This window comes from Amphiprion ocellaris, chromosome 21 (genome assembly GCF_022539595.1).
Source record: "Amphiprion ocellaris isolate individual 3 ecotype Okinawa chromosome 21, ASM2253959v1, whole genome shotgun sequence".
Taxonomy (NCBI): domain Eukaryota; kingdom Metazoa; phylum Chordata; class Actinopteri; family Pomacentridae; genus Amphiprion; species Amphiprion ocellaris.
The window spans coordinates 23,693,547-23,707,843 of record NC_072786.1 but is presented as its reverse complement, the minus strand read 5'-3'; the positions used below and the strand labels follow the sequence as shown (position 1 = coordinate 23,707,843).

The 14,297-nt window shown below is 40.3% G+C and overlaps 1 protein-coding gene across 3 annotated transcripts in view; it reads left to right on the top strand.

Annotated features, from left to right (window-relative positions):
* The window catches only part of LOC111580605 (anoctamin-4), a 69,265-nt gene that overhangs the window by 33,500 nt on the left and 21,468 nt on the right, over window positions 1-14,297 (top strand). For all 3 annotated transcript variants that reach the window (XM_023288424.3, XM_035956421.2, XM_035956422.2), the window contains 11 exons: window positions 60-208; window positions 421-570; window positions 2,453-2,553; window positions 3,959-4,003; window positions 4,086-4,214; window positions 4,446-4,552; window positions 6,946-7,001; window positions 7,163-7,284; window positions 7,518-7,652; window positions 9,292-9,388; window positions 9,621-9,681. In XM_023288424.3, coding sequence (XP_023144192.2) covers window positions 60-208; window positions 421-570; window positions 2,453-2,553; window positions 3,959-4,003; window positions 4,086-4,214; window positions 4,446-4,552; window positions 6,946-7,001; window positions 7,163-7,284; window positions 7,518-7,652; window positions 9,292-9,388; window positions 9,621-9,681 — 1,152 coding nt within the window. The remainder of the gene's footprint in view (window positions 1-59; window positions 209-420; window positions 571-2,452; window positions 2,554-3,958; window positions 4,004-4,085; window positions 4,215-4,445; window positions 4,553-6,945; window positions 7,002-7,162; window positions 7,285-7,517; window positions 7,653-9,291; window positions 9,389-9,620; window positions 9,682-14,297) is intronic.

Genomic DNA, 14,297 nt, shown 5'->3' with positions numbered 1-14,297 from the left:
GACATTTTATTTTAACTCCGGTGTAATTCTGTCCATTCTGTCTTCTGCCTTCCCTGCAGCTGTGAAGGATGTGAACGTGCTGCTGGAGAGAGAAAGGTCAGAAGGCATCAGCAGCCCTTCCAGAGACGACGACTCCACCCTGCAGAACCCAGGAACCAACAGCAGCATCCTGGACGACAACACTAAGACTGACTCAGCCCTCCCAGAGGTCAGTGCTCAAACTACAGGAGTCGTTTTCTATCCCAGATAAAGATATATGCTTGTTTTAGGCTGAATAGTGTGTAGAATCATGCAAGTAAAAGGTTCACACCCTGTTATTCTTGACATCCATGGATGAGAAGTAAGTGAAGACAGGTGAGATGACTCCTCTGGTCGATGGCCAGTTACTGTTCTTTCCTAACTGTGTCTGTCTGCACTCAGGGGAGGAGTAAATCCAGCAGCCTTTGCTTCAGCGATGGAAAGAGCCGCATTGACTACATCCTGGTTTACAGAAAATCCAGTTCTCAGTCAGAGAAGAGGGAGATATTTGAGCGGAACATCCGTGCAGAGGGCTTATACATGGAAAAAGAGGTAAAGAACATTTTCACCAATCAGGCATAACATTATGACCACCTGCCTAATGTTGTGTTGGTCTCCTTTATGCTGCTAAAACTCCCCTGACCCAATGGGACATGGACCGGGATGGTGGCAGTGAATTCTGTGGGTCCTGTGGGTTGCAGGGTGGGACCTACCTAGATCAGGCTTATCCTGGTACATCCCATGGGTGCTCAATATGATTTGGATCTGGGGAGTGTGGAACCCGGGTGAACACTGTTGCTCTGTCATGTTCCCCAGGCCACTCCTGAGCAGTTTTTGAGGTGTGTCAGGGTGCATTGTCCTGCTGAGGCTGGAAACTGGCATCAAGGACTGCTGTTGCTATTGGGGGGTTGGTAGGGATGCTTGACCTGCAATGTTTAGGTGGGTGGAACATGTCAAACATCCACATGAATGTCAGGACTCAAGGTTTCCCAGCAGAACGTTGCATTAAAACAAGATGATCGATGTTATTCACCTCACCCCTCAGTGGTCAGAATGTTGTGGCTGATCGGAGTATAAATGGGTGACAAGTTCAGTGAAGAGTGTTTATTATTTGCCTTTATACTATGAGCTAGTCACTTACTTTGTTTGTCTGAATTTTGGTGCTAAGTAGGAAAAACAGTGAATAATCAAAACTTTGTTGCTGAAAGCAGCAACTGGCTTTGGTGACAAGACGGATGACGGTTGTGAGACTGAATAAAACAGCTAGTTTGTGGGTTGTAAAACCAAAACAATGAGCTAAAAAAGGCTAAAAAGATACCATATAGTGACTCTTTCACTTTGACATCTGAAACATAGTTAAATGGAAACATAAAGTAGCAAAACATGGATATACTCAAATAAAGTACCTCAAATTGGCCCTCAAGTACAATTCTTTAGTATATGTGCTTAATTATTTTAAACAGCTGAACCAGGACAACATGTGAGAAACCACTAATAGAAATATATTCTAGGAGATGCAACTGCTTAAGCCAATAATGACTCAAACTTTAATTTATTAATCATTCATTCATATAACATGTTCATGCTCTTTCCCTCAGAGTTTAGATTAACAACAGTGCAGGCGTCCTTCAGCTGGTAGGGATTAAATATCTTGCTCAAGGGCACCTCTTCAGGGCAGTTCAGTGGGGTTTCTTACTTTATGGCCAAATTGCAAACCAAATGTCATAAAATTCTTCAAAAAAAAACAAACCTGACGACTGCAAATAAACAAGAACTTTGATGGGTTCCTGCACTGACACAATTTGCTTTGCTGAGATTCCTTTGGCCAACCTGTATTCACCGTGTGCTGCAGGAGCAAAATCAGTACGGGTTTGTGTGAAGAGGCTGTTTAATGCTCCCTCCTGTAATGCATGTAATCTCAATGGCCAGATTGCTGAATTTTAAAACGCTCCGAGCCTTTGTGCTGCCTCTGACAGCTGAGCGCTGTTGTGACGTTCGCTGGTGAGCTACCACTATGGAGCCAAAACAAATGTGCCGATAGCAATTTTCTCCGCCGCTGCTTCTTATTTAGCATTTCAAGTGTCACTTGAAAGAGTGGAAAATGTGGATTTTGTGATCTGTGTTAACTGCAGTGCTATTTGCTGATGCTGAAGCGTCAAGGTTATCATTATCTCGAACATGCAGGGGAGACAATGGACGTTGCCTCCTTTAACCTTCAGCCCACTAGTGTGTTTCTTGCATGGAGTCATTTAGTTATTTTTAGAGTCACTTTTCTGCTAGCTCCTGATTCATGTACCTTTAGACAGCCTCCTACTCTGTCAGGCTGGGCTAAGAGGTGAGGAAAAGAGCAGCTACCAGAAAACACACTGATGGTGGACAGCCTGCATTGACATGTTTTGCTGCTCTGAAACCATATTGTTTGTCTTCTTTACAGGCCTCTTTAACAAACAGTGACGTGATCTTCCTGAAGCTTCATGCACCGTGGGATGTTCTCTGTCGCTACGCAGAGCTCATGAACATTCGCATGCCTTTTAGGTGAGACTGAATTGCTTCAAGTGAGAAAAATAAAGGTCCTCTGTGGACATTCTATGTTGCAACAATTTCTGATCATCAATAACTAATAAATAAATGCTGCATTTATCAGAAAAATGCTGCATTTCTGACAGTTCCATATGAGGGAATGAACAGCCTTGGCGGAATCCTGCGCTCTCTGAGGGCTTTTCTTGTTTATTTTTATTTATGTCTGAAGATTTATGTATTTATATGTGCTTGTCATAGTTGTGTTAACTTTAATATGCCTGTCCACTTTAATAAATTCAAATCAAGTCTTTTTCTGCTTTATTAAAGACATTGTTAAAAATAATAATGATAAAAATAATAATAATGAGAAGAAGAAGAATTCTCTGTATTGACTTAAACAGTAATATTTTAGTCTTTCATATTAAAGTGTTAATATGCAGGACTTTACTATTTTATTTGATTCCATGATTAAGTGTTCACATTTAATGAACAATGTTTGTACAAGACATTCTGAACACCCTGAAATTTCTTAAGAAAAACAAGTTCAGTTTCAACAGTATTATGCCTCAGTTGATCATTTACACAATACAACTCTCACATCACAGAGTGTCTACAAAGGGACAAAACATTCAGCCACAGCTGTCTGGAACTCAACAATCTAGTACTTTATGATCAAAACCACTTGTCATGGTCTGGAAATTATTTAAAATTTACAGTTCCACAAATTTACAATTTGCAGTTAATGTCTTTTCTGTAATTTTTACCCTTTCCAAAGTCGTCTCGTGGGCAGAAATGGACCATCTGGCGGCCGGTTTTGACCTACGGGCCACATGTTACACACCCCTGGTAAAAATAATCGGAGTAGATGAGCAGAGGTGGTGATGGTGGTTCAAGTACGATAGTGTTCCCATTGCACATTAACGATGCGTTCTCCCGTTCTTCCGAGTGTGAACGGCCAGCGCAGCTTGTGCGCCGCGAAAAACAGGCCAACGTTAAAACAATAGTTCAGCTGATTAGTGGCACGCCCGACTATTTGAGAAACACTGCGCTAAAAGATGTAGAATGTGTCTAAAAACACATTTTCTTCCTAACAAAGAACATTCTCACACATCATCTTTATGAATATTTTTAAAATTTTACATAGTTTTTTCATGCTTGTTACCTAGCAAGCTTCCTGTTTGCAGCCTTTGTGAGTACATTGATGTGTTTTTTTGCACATTACCACCAGTTCAGTGGAACAGCATGAAGCCAATGGCAGGAATTATGTCACCAGTACAATCAAAACAGCTTCATATTTTAGTGTCTGTTATTAAAAGCAGCCACGATATAAACAGCACAATAAGCAGAGCTGCTACCTCTCATTATTGAGTTATATCATCCTGTCCTGAGTTTCTTACCCTCCATACTTTCTGTGTTCCAGGAGGAAAATCTTTTACCTGCACCGACGGCACAAGTTCATGAGCAGGTGAGCGTTCAGCCTAAGAAATAGCATCTAAATTGATAAAGTAAAATTCTAAACAAGGCTTTAGCAGAAACCTCTCTGACAGGATGGAGAAACGCATCAACAAATTTCGAGGCTGGCTTCCCCGTAAGCCCATGAAGCTGAACGACACCCTGCCAGACCTGGAGGAGAACGAGAGCTTTACTGCCCCCTTCAGTCGATCCAGAATCCATCAGTGAGTTTTTACTTAACTGCACTTTTAGCGCTAGGTCCAGGGAGACGGTTTGAACTCAATCTTACTTTCCCGGCTGGTACATTTTCCATTTCCTCTATTGCCTCTTGAAATTCTGTCTGCTGCCTCCTTCATGCAAATTGGCACAAATACACACATATAAACCTGCACATGCACAAAAGACGTATCGTTCACAGCAGACAGATTTGGAATAACCGGTTCGTTTCACTGCAGTTTCATCATCCACAACAAAGACACATTTTTCAACAACGCAACCAGAAGTCGAATCGTCCACCACATCCTCCAGAGGGTCAAATACGAAGAGGGGAAAAATAAGATGGGTGAGTTTTTCTCTGGATGTTCTGAAAAAGGTAGGAAATAGTCCAAATGGAAGGTAAATTGAAGTTAACTGGGGAAGGAGTATAAAATATGTGTGTGTGCACTATGAACAGTTTTCACAGTAAAATTTATTTGAGTGTAGCAGGTTTGCAGCCTCAGTGAGTGTGTATAAAGTCTTGCAAGATTTCTAGTTTTAAAAATTAAGAAGACAAACAATATTCATATGATGACACAGGATGTAAGCAATGTTTTTCATTCTAGCACCAGAGAAAACAACTGGAGAAACCAAGTTATTTCTTTTTATTCTATTTTAAAGATTTTTGTTCCATTGCACTTCCATTGCTCCTTTCAGTCAATACGTAATGTTGCTGTCCCTTTTCAACAGTGTTGAACATGGGATTTGCTCATGTTTATAACAGGAAATATGGGAATAGAGAGTAGAATAATGACATGCATCACATGGGACTCCAACTAGGGGTGCATTTCTCTGGATGTTTTTAAGTGTTAAGCCTAATTCTAGACATTGTTGCAGAATTTATATAGTTTTGTTCATTCCCTGTGCCTCCCTTTAGCAACAAGCTGCTTTATCCCTGATTTTTTCATTGTGAATAAAGATTGTTCTTCTTGTTCCTTCAGAGCTCTGTGTTTAGCCCAGCTCCTTTTTTTTTCCTATCTACAGTTCTACAGTTTCATTTAGCAGATTTTTTTATCCAAAGCGACGCACATCTGAGAGTAGATACAACACAAGCAAGGATCTAGTCAGGAGAAAACAACCTGGATAAGAGCCATAAAACCAGTTCTAGTGTGATAATAGGATGGAGGTGTCTACAGGCAGCGCAGACATAACAGGAATTTTTTTTTATTTATTAATTTTCTGTCTGTCAAGTGCAAAGGTGTTCAGTGAAGAGTTGGTTTTTAGTCTTTAGTCTGTATCTAATGTTACCCAGAGTCACCAGATGTAGAGTTCAGGTATAAGCCTGCTATTTCCACAACCAAAACAGTAGAAAAGAAGTTTTAAAAAAAGCCTTCCTCTCTGCTATCTGTGTGTTACTGTTTTCAAAATCCTGTTTTCTATGGGAAACAACCACAGCCTCCACCCAGCAACATACATGCTGAAAATGGAACGCTTTGAAGAAAATTTGAATCGTGGCCTGCTTGGTTCTTTAGATGAATTAGCCATTTTTACCGCTCATGTCCCTGCTTGCACATGTTCCACCAGAACTATTCCCCCATCACTGCATCTTGGGCTTGGCACCTCCCATGATAAAAATGATTAGTTTAAAGACATATAAACAAACCAAAGCATTATTCCCCCTCTAGCAGAATGATGAAGTGATGCAGCCAGACAGCTGACACAGTGCTATGAAGATAGTTTGGACTATACGCAAAATAGGAAACACTATTGTATGACGTGTCCTCTGCTGTAATAATGTTCAAGCCACACTGCAGGTCACGTGAGTGCTGCAGTCTGTCTTTGTGTGCTGAATGTACCTGTGATAATAGTCACCAATTACAGAATGTTTCATTTTATTTTATAGTAAATTTAATTCATAATTAGCTTAGTTTAGGGGCTGCACAGTGACTCGGTGGTTAGCACCATCGCCTTGCAGCTAAAGATCCACAGTTCGTGTCCCGGCCTTCCTGGGATCTTGCTGTATGAAGTTTGCATGTTTTCCTTGTACGTACGTGGGTTTTTCTCCGGCTTCCTCCCACAGTCCAACAGCATACTGAGGTTAATTGGTAACTCTAAATTGTCCATAGGTGAGAATGTGAGTGTGATTGTTTGTCTCTATGTGTAGCCCTCTGATAGACTGGTGACCTGTCCAGGGTGTCCCCAGCCTTCACCCTAAGTCAGCTGGGATAGACTCCAGCACCCCATGACCCTAATGAGGATTAAATAGTGTATAGATAATGGTTAGATAGTTTTGTTTATCCTTGTTCACATCAAGAGAAAGAGAGAGATTGTACTAGAAAAATACTGCCCTTCACCTACTGTTCAATTAGCCTATTGGTCATATAATCATAGCCTACATTGGGCTTACTATACAGTGTTCATGTAGCCTCCACTTTCTCCTTTAAAAATATGCAGTGCAGCAGGGTGTTTTTTTGTTCTGTCAGAATGTGTCTGAGACATATTCAGACATGTCTTAGACACTGAACCTACAGTGAAAGGTGTCAGTAATGCTGCTGGTAGATGTCAGTATGACTGTTGTTAGATCCTTACACTGTCTATTTTTGCTGAGAACTGCACACATCACGCTGAAATAACAGGGAACACGCTGCATCCCCAGAGTTTTGAATCAAAAATGACAGCTCTTTCATCTCCTTCACTGCTTGACTTAAAGCATCGGGCATCTGTTGCTCTTCTTTCACGGTTCTCTCTTTTTCATTGCAGGGCTTAATCGTCTTTTGAGCAATAACTCGTATGAGGCAGCTTTCCCTCTTCATGAGGTAATTTGGCTGATCTGCTTAAAGCCCTTCACTCATTCAATTTACCACCTGTGCTGAAGTCATTGCTGCCTGCTGTGACACGCAGGGTGTGCTGGTGATTCCATGTGCAGATATTACACCAATATGCTGCAGAATATTAATGTGAGTGCACAACTCAACAGGGGAGCTACCACAGCAAGAACTCCATCAGAACACATGGAGCAGAGAACCACCGTCACCTGCTGTATGAGTGCTGGGCCTGGTGGGGGGTCTGGTACAAATACCAACCTCTGGACCTCATCAGGTACACACAATTAGACTTTAAATCCAAACTTCACCATAGGTAGTAGTGGAAAATGTGTCACTATCTTTATTTAGAATTTTTATTATGATGACCCAAATAATTCAAAGAATTAGCTGATTTGATTAGAGCAGTGTTACACATAAAGATATAACTCTGCTGTTTGACCATGTTGAGTGGTTTTCAACTGAAAATGACTAGTAACTCATTCCTCTCGTTCTCTGCTCTTGTTTCAGGAGGTATTTCGGGGAGAAGATCGGTCTGTACTTCGCCTGGCTCGGCTGGTACACAGGGATGCTGTTTCCTGCAGCTCTGGTCGGCCTGCTGGTATTTCTGTACGGTGTTTTCACTCTGGAGCACTGCCAGGTCAGGTAAACACACCTCTGCTGCTTTTTTAAATGAAAATACGTGTCCCTAGACCTGGTAGTTGTATTCTGAATTTCTGTGGAAGAGCAAGCCATACCTGCCTCACTCTGCTGTTTGTTGTTGCTGCACAAATGCTCAATAGGTTCCAGATTAGGCAATCAGCTTAGTGAATAAGTCAAGTACCTTTCCTTAAAGCAAAGCTAATATGGTATTACAGATAAGGCAAACAAGGGGAAATTGCCCCTTTCTAATTTGGTACTATTGGATGCTGCTTAACTGAAACAAATTTAACAAGAAAAGCACTCAGAGACGGCAGTACTCTGCCAAGGCTGCTCAGTCATATGATTTACGACAGGTGTAATCTTTAAAAAATCTGTGATCCGCAGCGGTTGATTCGTAGTAGGAACACAATCATGTGATCGTCAGGCAACTGATGTAGTGTTCACTTGTTGTCATAGTTACAGTGATGCTGTGACGCTATCTCACAATGATACAGAAATCCTTAATAAATCCGTGGATCCAGACTATAAATCTAATCACTTGGACCTTGTGCCATTTCTGACCTTCCCTGAAAATTTCATCCAAATCCATTATTCTGTTTTTGAGTAATGTTGCTAACAGACAGACAGACAGACAGACCGACACTGACCATCACGTAACTCCACCGTTTTGCTTGGCGGAGTAACTATATTTATCTAAACTAACTAAAGCATCTCTGGTTGAAATGAATCCCATAGTAGCAAATCTGCTTTGTAATTGCTTCACATGATAGTCTGGATGTTTTTTACTCTGCCAAGAAAATGGCGTCGTTATGTAACGATCGGCGTTGGTTTGTCTATCTGTCTGTCTGTCTGTTAGCAACATTACTCAAAAACGGACGAACGGATTTAGATGAAATTTTCAGGGAAGGTTGATTAGATTTTGGCAGTGATGGAGCTTATAGTCTGGATCCATGGATTTGTTAAAGATTTCTGTATCATTGCCAGATGGCGACACAGCATCACTGTAACTATGACAACAAGTGAACACTACATCAGCTGCCTGCTGATGATCACATGATTGCAATCCTACTACAAATCCACCGCTGTGTTCTTATGATACAAGGAACAATTGATTAAATTGTAGGGGTGTTTTTGAATCCCATCAATTCCTGCCGCCTGATACATATTTAGGTCACACGATTTGGTATCTGTACATAACGTACACATGAATAACACCCGCCTGTGCTCAGTGCAAGGTCATTTTTTATTAAAGATTTTATCCTTCGAAAATGATACAACGACTGAGCAGCCTTGGCAGAGTACTGCATTCTGAGTGCTTTCCTTGTTAAGAATAAAACTGAGTCAGTAACACCCATAAATACTGTACAGATGTACACACACATATGAAGTGTTGTACTTGCTTGAAATTTTTCAGAAAGCTCCAAGTTGCATTAGTGTGGGTTTTACTGTGTTGCTCAATCATACCTCCAGGAGACTGTAATACCAGCTTTACTGGAGTCAGATGGGCTATTATTCATTGATTTTCACTGTTTTTTATGCTTCACCCTGCTCAGAAGCTTCTATATTGATTTGAATGACTCTCTGTGTAATGACAGTAAAGATCTCTCCTATTCCAATCTGGATGTTGTTTGTTGTTCTCCAGCAAAGAAATCTGCCAGGCCACTGACATCATCATGTGCCCCATCTGTGATCAGTACTGCCCCTACCTGAGACTGTCTGACAGCTGCATCTACGCCAAGGTACTGTCACCAGACGAGAGGACACAGTGTTCCCAGTAGCTGCTCTACACTTAGTCTGAGTACTCAGACAAGATGTGTTCATGTGCCAACCAAGTGTATCAATGTGCAACTTTAAATTGGTGTTTGACAGCAAATGTTACAAATTTTCTGTAAAGGAAATGTAAATACACTGTTTATCTTTGTTTTGTCTATGTTTGGCATCAAGTTAATAATGTCCTGTTTTCATTTTAAGGTCACTCATCTCTTCGACAATGGGGCAACTGTTTTCTTTGCTGTGTTCATGGCAGTTTGGGGTGAGTCCAGACAGTCTGTTTCTGCTCTAACTTTACACATGGTTCATCTTCTGGAAACATTTGTCCTTAATTTAAACCAGCAATGAAATATTTGTTGCCCTCAAGTGTGGCAAAACATATATGAAATACAAAAATAAAAAGCCTTCTGACCCAAAATCTTACAGCACTCAGCAACTGCAATGTTCAAATGGAGTCACTTTTCTGACTATTTGGTGACTGTAAGTGCAACATTTACTCAAATTTTAGCTCTGTTTTGGTCTCCACCAGTTCCTAATGAAAATACCTGAATCTTGAGCAAATAAATGCTTCATTGTGTTCAATAGCTGGCCACAGACTTAGTGCTGGGCAGGTAGCATTCAGTAGCTTTATCAGTGAAAACAGCAGTGTGTTCAGGTCGTGAACAATGACAAAATATTAAAGCTGCAGGCTGTGAAACTATAAAAATGAGCTGAAACATGCTAAAACATTCCTTCAAAATGAGGTAAACAGCTGAAATTATGATAAATCCTTGTGTTTGTTCTCCCTATAATTGACAACTTTGACACTACACAGAATCATTTGAGCCGTTGCTTATATAAAATATTTTATTAGTGCAGCTTTAGCTTAGTGAAAAACATTAGAAAAATCATCGCCGATATTCAAACTACTATCACAGTGTTTGAAAATGACACATTTTACACATTTCACAAAAATATGAGCGTGTTTATATATTTATTATGAAGTGCACTGGCATTCTAAGAAGTACGTCACTGTAGGTATATGGCAATATTTCTTACAGATTGCATCAAGTAAAAATGACAAGCGTAGATGATGAACGGCTGATGTAATATTGCATCACCTGTGACTTTCAGCTACATAAACATGGTCTGCAAGAGCTGCAGTCATCCCCTGCTTGTGTCAGGATGGTGTCTGGTGAAGTTTCCATTTTGCTTTCCATTTAAAATGATAAACTGAAGCAACTTGATGGCTTCCGATAACATGTTGGACATACACTAGCATCCAAAAGTTTGGGGTCACTTAGAAATGTCCTCATTTTTGAAAGAAAAGCATTTCTTTTCAACAAAGATCATTTAAATGAATCAGACCAGCCCAGACGTTGTTCATGTGGTAAATGACTATTCTAGCTGGAAACAGCTGATTTTTAATGGAATATCTCCATAGGGGTACAGAGGAACATTTCCAGCAACCATCACTCCTGTGTTCTAATGCTACATTGTGTTTAGCTAATGGTGTTGAAAGGCTAATTACTGATTAGAAAACCCTTGTACAGTTATGTTAGCACATGAATAAAAGTGTGAGTTTTCATGGAAAACATGAAATTGCCTGGGTGACCCCAAACTTTTGAACGGTGGTGTATATTTTGTTCATACCTCTGTTTGTGATGATTGCCTTCAGTGTAACATAGTGAAAAAATGTAAAATGGTCAGGTGGTGCACTTTGTTGAAGCACCTTGAACGGCCACAGTGTCATTCACATTCTGTAAAGGCCATGTTGAAGATTTAGGAGCATATCAGTACTGAACAAGGTCCCACGGTATAGACGGTGCACTCAGATAGTCTGTAGTGGGATCATATCTTTCCACGGCTGCAGACGTGGTAGGTGATGAAGCACCAGCAGCTTCATTACAGAGCTGGTAGTTGGGCTGTTTGTAAATGTCTTGGTGAAAGAGTCGGAGGGCTGAAAAAATGCAAAAGAAAGGAAAATCAGTGGTGAAAAATAATAAAAAGATCGATCATATACAAACTACTTGACTGAGACTCTCTTAGGTACTGTTCATTTTAACAAATCAGGCAAAGACAGATATTCTTACTTCATGTGCTATTTAAATATATTCAGTCTCAAATAATATGAGTGGATGGAATATGTGGTCTCTACTTGAAGCATTGCATTGTAGCTATAGTAAGGTTTGCAGGAGAGTTTTATACACACCACCATTCAAAAGTTTGGGGTCACCCAGACAATTTCATGTTTTCCATGAAAACTCACAATTTTATTCATGTGCTAACATAACTGCACAAAGGTTTTCTAATCATCAATTAGCCTTTCAACACCATTAGCTAAGACAATGTAGCATTAGAACACAGGAGTGATGGTTGCTGGAAATGTTCCTCTGTACCCCTATGGAGATATTCCATTAAAAATCAGCCGTTTCCAGCTAGAATAGTCATTTACCACATTAACAATGTCTAGACTGGATTTCTGATTCATTTAATGTTATCTTCACTGAAAAAAAGCTTTTTTTTTTTCCAAAAATAAGGCCATTTCTTAGTGACCCCAAACTTTTGGACAGTAGTGTTTGTTTTAAATGCTGGCTGTCTGATGTTGGGAGGGTAAATGAACATGCCCTCTGGTTATTCAAGGGTTGAAAACAATCAGTACATATGGAGATATACATTATGGCAGCATTCAGCCTCCTTGTCTGGATGCAGCTCAGCAACTACTTGACATCATATGGTTCTGCGTCCCATTTGTTCATGCATTAGAGTCCAAAACTCAGGAGTAAGTGGCGTTGTGTCAGTCGGTTTCTTCTTGCCTTAGAGGTTCCATAGGGTGTAAATTAATTTTTATTGTGTTTTGTGGTTGTTATACACAGACATCACTTTAAATGCTCTGCCAAGAATGAATTAATGCTATCACAACAACAGAAACATGGTTTGACTTTTGAACGGTAGCGTATATAGCAGACAATAGTGGTTTTTATAGTTCCTCCAAGGTGCAGATCTTGCATTGTCATCAAAAACTCTGTCAATTTGTAATTTCTGAGCACCAACCTGAGACAAAAGCTATCATTTCTGCAGCTATAACACTCACCAGTGAGCTTGTTGTCAGTGTCTGGGTGTTTGAGAGACTCTCGTACTCTGTTGTCGAATCTCCAACATCTCAGCATGAAGAACAGAACTAAACACAGCTGGAGGACGAAGGTCAACACGCCCAGCACGATGATGATGTTGTTCACTGTCGAGGGAGGAGAGGTTAGCAGAGACACAAGGCTGAAACCAGCACATGAGCTGAATGTATCAACCAAAGGGTTAACATCAAAGATATAGAAATCACAAATGAGAACATGCTCCGTGGCTCTTGCACACTAATGAAAGCAGTGCAAGCTCTGTTGCGTTACTGTGTGTTAATAATTCACAGGCTCAGATATAGTCAGACAGTGTGTTTGTCTCAGTGGAAACGTGATCTGTTTCACATGTGTAAATATTTTATGGTGAATTGCAGCAATAGAGGAACTTGGTAAGCATTAACACAAGGGGGAAAAACTAAGTTGTATGTGTGGTTTGGAAGTTCAAGGTGTAAAGACTGACAGACCAGATCATCTGTATTGTAAAGCTACAGAACTGGACATGTTACCAGCTGATGATGATCGAGGTGTTGACTCCCAGTAGGTGACATCTGGCTGAGACCCGCCCAGTGTCAGGTTCTGGTTCTGGAGGTGCCCCATCAGGTAGATCCCTCAGTGCTGCTCGTGACTCCCTGTGCAGGGCAGGACTGGCATTTAAGGCTTTATTTTTCAATACCGAAAGAATGAATTGTGGTTTACACTACCGTTCAAAAGTTTGGAGTCACTTAGAAATGTTCTTATTTTTGAAAGAAAAGCAGTTTTTTTCAATGAAGATAACATTAAATGAATCAGAAATCCAGTCTAGACATTGTTAATGTGATAAATGCCTATTCTAGCTGGAAATGGCTGATTTTTAATGGAATATCTCCATAGTGGTACAGAGGAACATTTCCAGCAACCATCACTCCTGTGTTCTAATGCTACATTGTGTTAGCTAATGGTGTTGAAAGGCCAATTACTCCGCCAAGGAACGAGTTATGTGATGATCGACATACGTTTGTCTGTCTGTCTGTTAGCAACATTACTCAAAAACAGAGTAACGGATTTGGATGAAATTTTCGGGGAAGGTCAGAAATGACACAACAAGGACCAAATGATTAGATTTTGGCAGTGATGCGGCTTATAGTCTGGATCTACGGATTAGTTAAAGATTTCTGTATCATTGCGATATAACGGCATGGCATCACTGTAACTATGACAATAAGTGAACACTACATCAGCTGCCTGCTAACGATCACATGATTACGATCCTATTACAAATTGACAGCTGCGGACTTATCAGGACTTATCCATTGGAAATCATACAACGACTGAGCAGCCTCGGCAGAGTACTACGCTCTCTGAATGCTTTTCTTGTTGATGATTAGAAAACCCTTGTGCAGTTATGTTAGCACATGAATAAAAGTGTAAGTTTTCATAGAAAACATGAAATTGCCTGGGTGACCCCAAACTTTTGAACGGTAGTATATATTTTGTTTTGGCTTGACTTTGGATGTGAAGTTATTGATGTTGTATGTGAGGTGAGTGTGATCGACCCATATAAGGGGAAAGAAAAACTGTGAAGTGAACCATGAAGAAACTCTCCAAAATTCCACAAAAAGTTCAATTTACCAACAAAAATGGTGCAAAAAGCAAATCCTGAATATCAAAATCAAGTGGTAAAACTTCACAGCAAGCTGCCACCCCCTCTGGACTCACTGGTATTTGATCTTGTCAAACTCAACAAACTAGAAAGCATGAAGTGAGCTAGACAGATGAAAAAAATATATCT